This window comes from Drosophila santomea, chromosome 2L, assembly GCF_016746245.2.
Source record: "Drosophila santomea strain STO CAGO 1482 chromosome 2L, Prin_Dsan_1.1, whole genome shotgun sequence".
NCBI lineage: Eukaryota > Metazoa > Arthropoda > Insecta > Diptera > Drosophilidae > Drosophila > Drosophila santomea.
This window is the reverse complement of record NC_053016.2, coordinates 8,925,611-8,935,355: the sequence shown is the minus strand read 5'-3', so window position 1 is coordinate 8,935,355 and position 9,745 is coordinate 8,925,611. Positions and strand designations below refer to the sequence as shown.

The 9,745-nt window shown below is 40.2% G+C and overlaps 4 protein-coding genes across 4 annotated transcripts; 1 reads left to right on the top strand and 3 right to left on the bottom strand.

Moving 5' to 3' along the window:
- Positions 1-175: 175 nt before the first annotated feature.
- On the bottom strand, positions 176-3,851 carry LOC120444051. The gene is made up of 6 exons (XM_039623555.1): positions 3,755-3,851; positions 2,865-3,703; positions 2,543-2,806; positions 1,476-1,506; positions 559-1,397; positions 176-500 (listed from the first exon to the last, which is right to left on the bottom strand). The coding sequence occupies exons 1-6, from the start codon at positions 3,765-3,767 to the stop codon at positions 225-227; spliced, it is 2,262 nt and encodes a 753-aa protein (XP_039479489.1). The 5' UTR covers positions 3,768-3,851; the 3' UTR covers positions 176-224.
- Positions 3,852-5,478: 1,627 nt separating this feature from the next.
- LOC120458245 (serine protease inhibitor 42Dd) lies at positions 5,479-6,794 on the bottom strand. Its single transcript, XM_039645833.2, has 3 exons — positions 6,751-6,794; positions 5,851-6,689; positions 5,479-5,792 (listed from the first exon to the last, which is right to left on the bottom strand). Exons 1-3 carry the CDS (start codon positions 6,761-6,763, stop codon positions 5,529-5,531), a joined length of 1,116 nt encoding a protein of 371 aa, XP_039501767.1. The 5' UTR covers positions 6,764-6,794; the 3' UTR covers positions 5,479-5,528.
- A 644-nt stretch (positions 6,795-7,438) lies between these two features.
- On the top strand, positions 7,439-8,872 carry LOC120458246. Its single transcript, XM_039645834.1, has 3 exons — positions 7,439-8,162; positions 8,222-8,623; positions 8,693-8,872. The coding sequence occupies exons 1-3, from the start codon at positions 8,100-8,102 to the stop codon at positions 8,735-8,737; spliced, it is 510 nt and encodes a 169-aa protein (XP_039501768.1). The 5' UTR covers positions 7,439-8,099; the 3' UTR covers positions 8,738-8,872.
- Positions 8,867-9,461, bottom strand: LOC120458247. Its single transcript, XM_039645835.2, has 3 exons — positions 9,356-9,461; positions 9,184-9,293; positions 8,867-9,129 (listed from the first exon to the last, which is right to left on the bottom strand). The coding sequence occupies exons 1-3, from the start codon at positions 9,423-9,425 to the stop codon at positions 8,932-8,934; spliced, it is 378 nt and encodes a 125-aa protein (XP_039501769.1). The 5' UTR covers positions 9,426-9,461; the 3' UTR covers positions 8,867-8,931.
- Between the last annotated feature and the right edge of the window lie 284 nt (positions 9,462-9,745).

Sequence of the window (9,745 nt, the reverse complement as noted above, 5' to 3'; positions counted from 1 at the left end):
TTTCGTTTTAGATCACAGTGCTAAAATTCAAATTTTCCATTTTTTTTATGTGCCTTTTAGTATAAGTTAAGGCAAATTCAATTTTATTTAGTTTTTTTTTTCGATTTTCCATCGATATGTAAGCTGAGTTACGGAACCATAGCATTCCCTTTAATTTTACGAGTACCGGGCATAATTTCGATGTAAAATTTCCATTTATTATTGCTATAAAAGATCTCATTTTATCATTCTGGGTTCACAAAGTGGCCCTGAAAATAAATGTTCCTTCCATCGCGAATGACATATGCAAATGGATGATCGACATCAAAATACATTAGTGACGGAGGCGGCAATGCACTTATGCGCAATACCATTCCTATTTGTGTTACGGCCGCTGCTTCGGCACCTTCTTCATTAACCTCTATGAACGCCTTATGAACGACGCTCCCCACTTTAGCCCCAGTCTTAGCAACCAGATCATTGAAGTCAGCCGACATTTGGAACGCCTCTTGAATGCCCATCTATAAGTCAATTCTGTAAATTGTAAAGGTGTACCAACAATAATGTGTAAATACCCACCTCTTTAAGTTGATCGATTAGATCAACGGAGAATTCAATTTTGAACTTGGGCAGCCTTAAAGACACTTTAGTGTGGCGAAGGATCAGGGGGAATCCATCGATCTTTTTCTCCAACTCCGGTAGCCCATCGATCCTATCCGGTAGATAGATGACCATAGAGAGGCTTGAATTTCTGTAGGGCAGCTCAATAACTTTGGCACCTAATTCGCTAATATGTGCAGCCTTAAATGATCCTATGTGTGACATCATCTCGACAGGAACACTCTTTTGATCCGAAATGCGGAAATCTACCTTCTTTGTAAACTTGGGATTAAATATAAACGCCCACTGGCCTTTAAAGTAAATGGCATTTAAGATGATCAAAATCAGATCACTCATGTCCTTGGCTTCAACTATGTCTCTGATTTTACCACGGGTCTGGTTATCTACCCACTTATTGACAATTGAAGCAGCTTTTTTAGGATCAGCAACGCTGATTGCCTCCGCCTCAGCCTTAAAGGAATCCTTGACTATCTGATTGTATCCCGGTACTAGTTCGTACCCATTGTTCACGTATATGCGGTTTGCCAGACTTAGAATGGCTACCTTCTCGCGACCTTCGAGCTCCGTCAGAAGATCCTTGTACTTGGCTGCCACTTGCTTTTTGTCCTCGGGCAGTTTCAACACTTGCCTCATTTCTTGGGCTGTTTTTCCCCTGGCTCCCATGTAGGCCATGCTCAGTGCGATTTCGACGGAAAGGGACGAGGAAATGAGATTCTTGTTTGCATTCTTCTTGGCCAAAAGCTGGTAGAAGTCGTCGGTGAACCGGCAAGACACCGACGTGGCCAAAAGGAGCAACCCTGTGGTGCAATTATTGAGTATAAGGATGTGCTCAATTTGTTTTTTATTTTTTATTTTTGTTTTTATAGTTCACTTACACAAATACTTCATATTAGCGTTTGAAGGTAAGAACGAATTACCAGATATGGATTATATATAGTCTGCATTGTAATCAAATTAGACTCGCCGTTACGATATAAAATTCAAGCGATTCGGTTGTATTTCGTTAGGTCATCCTTTAAAAATCTTTTACAATTACATAAAGATATTTTGCTTAGACATTAGTATTGCGTTTATACCCTTTCAGGAGGTATATTGACTTTAGGCAAACTGTGCAATAAAGTTGATATTTAGTATCTTATAAAGCACATATGTATGTAAATTCCGGATCAGATTAACAAAGATTAACATAGTCGTGTCCGTCCCTCTGTCCGTCCCTCTGTCCGTGCGTCTGTCCGTGCGTCTGTCCGTCCGTATGACCGTCGAGATCTCAGGAACTACAAAAGCTAGAAAGTTGAGATTAAGCATACAGACTCCAGAGACGCAGCGCAACCGCCCAAAACTGCCACGCACAAACTTTTGAAAAATGTTTTAATATTTTTCAATTTTGTATTAGTCTTGTAAATTTCTATCGATTTGATAAAAAACTTTTTGCCACGCCCACTCTAACGCCCAAAAACCGCTTAAAGCTGCCACGCACAAACTTTTGAAAAATGTTTTAATATTTTTCAATTTTGTATTAGTCTTGTAAATTTCTATCGATTTGCTAAAAACTTTTTGCCACGAACTTTTGTCAGAAAGTCGGGGAACTTGACTATAGCGTTCTCTCTTGTTTCCGTTTTAATTTCATCAGCATCGAACAATATCATGTTTTTCGTTTTTTTTTTTGTATTACAAATAATATGTCTTTATGTAATAACGAAGGCAAGTTAATGAAAAATTTAATTACATTTAATTTTACGTTTCTTTTCGATTTTCCATCGATATGCTAGCTGAGTTACGGGAATCTGATTGTCAAGAATCTCGACAAATGCTATTGCCCTTTAGTATTCACCTATTTTATATTTTCAAGAAACTTGTAAACCCTTTAATTTTACGAGTACCGGCTATAATTTCCATGTAAAATGTTCTGTTTATTATTAATATAACAGAATACCTTTTATCATTTCGGATTCACGAAGTGGCCCTGAAAATAAATGGTCTTTTCATCGCGAATGACATATGCAAATGGATGATCGACATTAAAATCCATCAGTATCGGAACAGCACTCATAGGATTAGCTACTATTTTTGTTACGGCCGCTGCTTCGGCACCTTCTTCATTAACCTCTATGAACGCCTTATGAACGACGCTCCCCACTTTAGCCCCAGTCTTAGCAACCAGATCATTGAAGTCAGCCGACATTTGGAACGCCTCTTGAATGCCCATCTATAAGTCAATTCTGTAAATTGTAAATGTGTACCAACAATAATCTGTAAATACCCACCTCTTTAAGTGGATCGATTAGATCAACGGAGAATTCAATTTTGAACTTGGGCAGCCTTAAAGACACTTTAGTGTGGCGAAGGTTCAGGGGGAATCCAGCGATCTTTTTCTCCAATTCCGGTAGCCCATCGATCCTATCCGGTAGATAGATGACCATAGAGAGGCTTGAATTTCTGTAGGGCAGCTCGATAACCTTGGCGCTCAGTTCTCTAATATGTGCAGCCTTAAATGATTCTATGTGTGACATCATCTCGACAGGAACACTCTTTTGATCCGAAATGCGAAAATCTACCTTCTCTGTAAACTTGGGATTAAATATAAACGCCCACTGGCCTTTAAAGTAAATGGCATTTAAGATGATCAAAATCAGATCACTCATGTCCTTGGCTTCAACTATGTCTCTGATTTTACCACGGGTCTGGTTATCTACCCACTTATTGACAATTGAAGCAGCTTTTTTAGGATCAGCAACGCTGATTGCCTCCGCCTCAGCCTTAAAGGAATCCTTGACTATCTGATTGTACTCTGGTACTAGCTCGAAGTTATTGTTCACGTATATGCGGTTTGCTAGACTTAGAATGGCTACCTTCTCGCGACCTTCGAGCTCCGTCAGAAGATCCTTGTACTTGGCTGCCACTTGCTTTTTGTCCTCGGGCAGTTTCAACACTTGCCTCATTTCTTGGGCTGTTTTTCCCCTGGCTCCCATGTAGGCCATGCTCAGTGCGATTTCGACGGAAAGGGGCGAGGAAATGAGATTCTTGTTTGCATTCTTCTTGGCCAAAAGTTGGTAGAAGTCGTCGGTGAAGCGGCAAGACACCGACGTGGCCAAAAGGAGCAGACCTGCGGTGCAATTATTGAGTATAAGGATTTGTTTTTATTAAGTTTACTTACACAAATACTTCATACTAGCGTTTGAAGGTAAGAACGAATTACCAGATATGGATTATATATAGTCTGCATTGTAATCAAATTAGACTGGCTGTAACGATTTAAAATTTAAGCGATACGGTTGGATTTCGTTAGGTCATCCATTAATAATCTTTTACAATTACATAAAGATTTTTTGCTTAGACATAAGTCTTGCATGTTTGAGTTTATACCCTTTTAGCAAGTAGATATTTAGGGTCTTATGAAGTACATAAGTATGTTACATTTCTGATCAGATTAACAACACTATCGATATAGATATGTTCGCCCATCCGTCAGGCTTAAAGTTTTCTTCCCAAAAGGCTTCTTTCATTGTAGGTTGTGTTCCAATTCGGTATACACCAGTTCTTGGACAATATATAATTTCCGTTTTAATTTCATCAGCATCGAACAACAAATTTTTTAACGATTTTAGTTTTAGATCGCAGTATCTAAAATCAAATTTTCCGTTATTCCGTTTATATCGTTATACCCGTTACTCGTAGAGTAAAAGGGTATACCAGTGTAGTAGGCTGGTAGAGGGTTACACAGATATATCGATACTTATTTAACACGATGTCTATGTTAAGCCTATGTAAACTAACATTAAGATCAAAAGAATGTTAGCGGTTCGCTCTGATTAGCGTGTCAAAAGAAGTCGAAGTACTGCAAGGTCGAGTGTGAACTTATGAAGCTTCCGCAAATTCAATAGAAATGAACCAGGCCGCCTATCTCAACAAATTTACAGTCACCCAATTAAAAAGGTGATTTTCGGCGCTGGGCAGAAAAACATAGGCTAAATATATAATCTAAATGATAAATGCCTATGAATGTTGTTCGTTACCAAACTAAAAGGGTATGCATAGCGTTGGCTATACGCCAACCCAACTCGGATGCTAGCTTCTTTTGAACGGCTGTGTAAGCAACTGATCGTAGGATTTCGTGAAACAACGTCCAAATCAGACGTCCAATACAAAGGACTCGACGTTGGAGGCGTCGGAAATCAACAACTAGCAACTGCCGTAGTATACAATTGAATCCAGTGAAAATGTTGCGGAAAATGAGACTGTTAAGAAAAAACTGTTAGGAAACGCAACTGTTACAGAAAATGAGACTGTTAGAAAGTTCCACTGTTACGAAATATGTGAATGAGGAATAACTTTTAGAAAATTAAACTGTTACAGAATATGAAACAATTGATGAAAAAATGTTATTAAATGAAGTTACTAAGGAAACGAAACAATTCTTAAAGAAAATTCATACTAAACTACTGTTAATCGAAAAGTTCACCATAAAAAATGAAGAAATTGTTACATCATTATGTTTAGCTCATTAGCCGAATTATAGTAGGCTGGTAGAGGGTTACATACATAACATACATATATACATATATAACACGATGATTAAGTTTCTAGAGACATAGACGGTTGTTCCCACGACGACTCCAACGCCCACAAATCGCCAAAAACTATCAGTGTTGAAATTTTTCCTTCGCACATCCATTAGCTACTATAGCGTTCTCTCTTGTTATTTTTAATAATACGCCTTTACGTATTAATGAAGGCAAATTCAATTGTATTTAGTTTCTTTTCGATTTTCCATCGATATGTAAGTTGAGTTACGGAACCATAGCATTCCCTTTGGTTTCCACCTATTTCATATTTTCTAGAAACTGGTAAACCTATTAGTTTTACGAGTACCGGCTATAATTTCCATGTAAAATGTTCTGTTTATTATTAATATAACAGAATATCTTTTATCATTCCGGGTTCACGAAGTGGCCCTGAAAATAAATGGTCTTTTCATCGCGAATGACATATGCAAATGGATGATCGACATTTAAATTCAGACATTCCGGATCAGCACTCAAAGGCCCAAATATTTTTGTTACGGCCGCTGCTTCGGCACCTTCTTCATTAACCTCTATAAACGCCTTATGAACGACGCTCCCCACTTTAGCCCCAGTCTTAGCAACCAGATCATTGAAGTCAGCCGACATTTGGAACGCCTCTTGAATGCCCATCTATAAGTCAATTCTGTAAATTGTAAAGGTGTACCAACAATAATGTGTAAATACCCACCTCTTTAAGTTGATCGACTAAATCATCGGAGAATTCAATTTTGAACTTGGGCAGACTTAAAGACACTTTAATGTGGGGAAGGTTCAAGGAGAATCCATCGATCTTTTTCTCCAACTCCGGTAGCCCATCGATCCTATCCGGTAGATAGATGACCATAGAGAGGCTTGAATTTCTGTAGGGCAGCTCAATAACTTTGGCACCTAATTCGCTAATATGTGCAGCCTTAAATGATCCTATGTGTGACATCATCTCGACAGGAACACTCTTTTGATCCGAAATGCGAAAATCTACCTTCTCTGTAAACTTGGGATTAAATATAAACGCCCACTGGCCTTTAAAGTAAATGGCATTTAAGATGATCAAAATCAGATCACTCATGTCCTTGGCTTCAACTATGTCTCTGATTTTACCACGGGTCTGGTTATCTACCCACTTATTGACAATTGAAGCAGCTTTTTTAGGATCAGCAACGCTGATTGCCTCCGCCTCAGCCTTAAAGGAATCCTTGACTATCTGATTGTATCCCGGTACTAGTTCGTACCCATTGTTCACGTATATGCGGTTTGCCAGACTTAGAATGGCTACCTTCTCGCGACCTTCGAGCTCCGTCAGAAGATCCTTGTACTTGGCTGCCACTTGCTTTTTGTCCTCGGGCAGTTTCAACACTTGCCTCATTTCTTGGGCTGTTTTTCCCCTGGCTCCCATGTAGGCCATGCTCAGTGCGATTTCGACGGAAAGGGGCGAGGAAATGAGATTCTTGTTTGCATTCTTCTTGGCCAAAAGTTGGTAGAAGTCGTCGGTGAAGCGGCAAGACACCGACGTGGCCAAAAGGAGCAGACCTGTGGTGCAATTATTGAGTATAAGGATGTGCTCTATTTGTTTTGTATTCAATTCACTTACACAAATACTTCATTTTAACGTTTGAAGGTAAGAACGAATACGGATTATATATAGTCTGCATTGTAATCAAATTAGACTCGCCACCACCATATTAAATTTAAGCAATTCGTTTAAATTTAGTTAGGTAATTTTTTGAAAATTTTGTACAATTACATAACAATTACATTTCGTTTAACCATTAGTCTTAAAAGTTTGCGTTTATACCCTCGCAGGAGGTATATTCCTGATCACATGAACAACACAGTTGGTATAGCCTTGTCCGTATGTCCGTCCGTCCGTCAGTTTTAAAGCATTTTACCCAAAAGGCATCTTTCATTTCAGACTGTTTATAATTTGGCACTTGCCACAATCATATCCGTATCATATAGTAATAAAAAACGAATAGGAATGCTTTATATTTTTTGTCATAAAGTGTTCCAATTTCCGTTTCAATTGAATCAACATCGATCAATAATATCATATAGTTGCCAAAAGAAATGTCGGAAGAATAATAGAAAATTAATCAAATTTTCTTTTGTTGTTACCTTATGTAACTTATGTGATTGCAAAAGCATCGCATTCCAAAATGAAACAGAACTGCATAACCTCCACGATGATATATGTAACTTGTCGAAACTAATTTGATTAGTCCACTGAGTATAAATAGTCTTCTAAGTTTTGAAGAGCACTAATAATGAAGTACTTTCCAATGAAATGTGCTCGATAGAGTTGGAGATAGGGATCGCTTCTGACCATAAAACATATGACAGAAAAAATAGACCATTTGATCGTGGACCAAATTACATTTTTGCTACAAAAATAGTATGATTAGTTGTCGAACAACAGTATCGCTACATTTTAATCAATTGCATGGCGTTTAAAGCCCCACAACTACTCAATCATCCATATCTGCGACTTACAAAGCAGTGACATGGCATACAAATAAGAAGAGTGATGGCCACTTAACAATTACAGAAAACTGATTTTAACGGACTCTGAATGACTCGGCTTTGGCCACACATCCATATAGTTTGGGATGCAAACACATTCCGGGATATCAAGAGATCAAACTCCAGTGACACGCTAGAAATAGAAACAATACCATGTCGCGACTCGCGAGGGTAATTAAAATTGGACAGTCATAATGTTTCGTAATTCCGACATTTAGAGCGGTCTAATGGATGACCGCCTGGCCAGTGGAGTTTCAGCAATCAATTGAGCCGAACGATCACTGATCGCTGCAGTCAAATACCGCTTAATGCGCAAATAATTGTGGATTTTGGGTAAACGGGGCCAGCGAAAAATCCATATAAATAGGGCTTAGGCCGTCGAGGAGTTTCCAAAATCATCCAAAACTTCGAGTAGACAGAATGCTGCGACTGAATTGCTTGTTCCTGCTCAGCTGCCTGGGCTTCCAGGCAGCGTTGGCCTGCGTAAGTATGGCAGGAGCTCAGAACCAGACCAGATCTATAAGCTACCTTATTATGCCCAGAATGGCTACAAAGCCAAGCTGGTCAAGATGGAGAACTGTGCTGGCGAGGACGCCATCATGACGGTGGGCAGTGACTTCAGCCTGAAGCTGAACAAGAAGTGCGAGCTGGTTCCCTCGGGCTGCATCTCGAACAAGCCCTTCGGCACCGCCGTGGCCAAGTTCAAGGTGCAGAAGGACGGCATCGTGATGAAGGAGGGCAAGATCGACCTGTGCGCCGCCATCGATCAGGCATCCAGCGAGGGCAAGGACATGCTGAAGCTCTTCGGAGCACCTTCCTCCTGTCCGGTGGCCGAGGAGAAGGTGTGCGCCAACGATCACTCCGTGGATCTGAGCAAGTACAAGGCCATGTTGGGCATGGCTCGCGGTCACCTCATCATCGATTCGGAGGTCAAGCATGACACAGTGAGTTTATTTCCCATATCCCATATATGACGGACCTTTTGATGACACCTTGTTGTATTTTCCATCCAGGGCAAGTCCTGCATTCATGCCGAAATCGAGATCACCAAGAACTAGTGGCTCTCGGACGATCGGTGGTCTTATGTTTGTATTATGAGTCTTGCAAATTATGTAGTTGTAAATACGCAGGCAATCAAAACTGGTAAAGCGGTGCACACAGGGAATAAATATGCAAAAAATACCGAATTCAAACTATTACGACTTTTAATGAGCACTTATTTCGAGTATCAATTTAATTGAATTTCGATAGATCACGATTGTGGCGCTTCTGCTGGTGGTGCAGCATCTCCTCCCTCTGGCGCTCCTGAGGCACCTCCAGGTGCAGAGGTGGTCGCATTTCCGGGTGGCGGCGGGTTTGGCATAGCCATGTGGTAGTGACAGGCATCTCTGCAGGATTGCAGAGTATGGAACTCGTTCCTCCTGTACAGCTTTCGGCATTTTGTGGTCACCTTAAATGGTCGAAGGACTTAGAAGTTATGCTCATGATTCTTTCTCGGCTCTACCTTTATGCAGTCGAATAAAACTCGATGGAAAGCGAAATATTCGCGACGCGGTGACCTACAAGAGCTTTCGTGGGGATACTTGTTTCTCACCAGACAGGCACTGTTCTTCGCTAGAAGATGGGTAACTGAGTGAACTGGTGACCTAGATGACGGGTATGAAGTTGAATCTTACTCCTTCTCTTGGCAGCCTCTATAAGAAGCCAACTGAGGGCAACAATTGCCCACAACAGCAGCAGCTTCATGGCGGATCATCAGATGGGTGGAGACTAAGTGGACAGCCAACTGGCAGCTTTAAGCTTGAAAATTGCAATTTTTCCATGAAAAGTTAATGCCTTTCGTTAAAGAAAACATTTAGTAACATATTAGTAATATCTCTTTATATATCAGTGTATACAATCGTAACATTCCACAACACTTTCGGCTTACAAATACGTTTGAGAAACAATTAAAACTTATGGTTAGTCCGATACGAGTAGCGAAGGTAGTGTAGTTAAGGTAAGGAAGCTGTTCATCGAAGACCGTCTTGGGCAGAGTGAGGATTTGGTAAGTGGAAGAGCTCTAG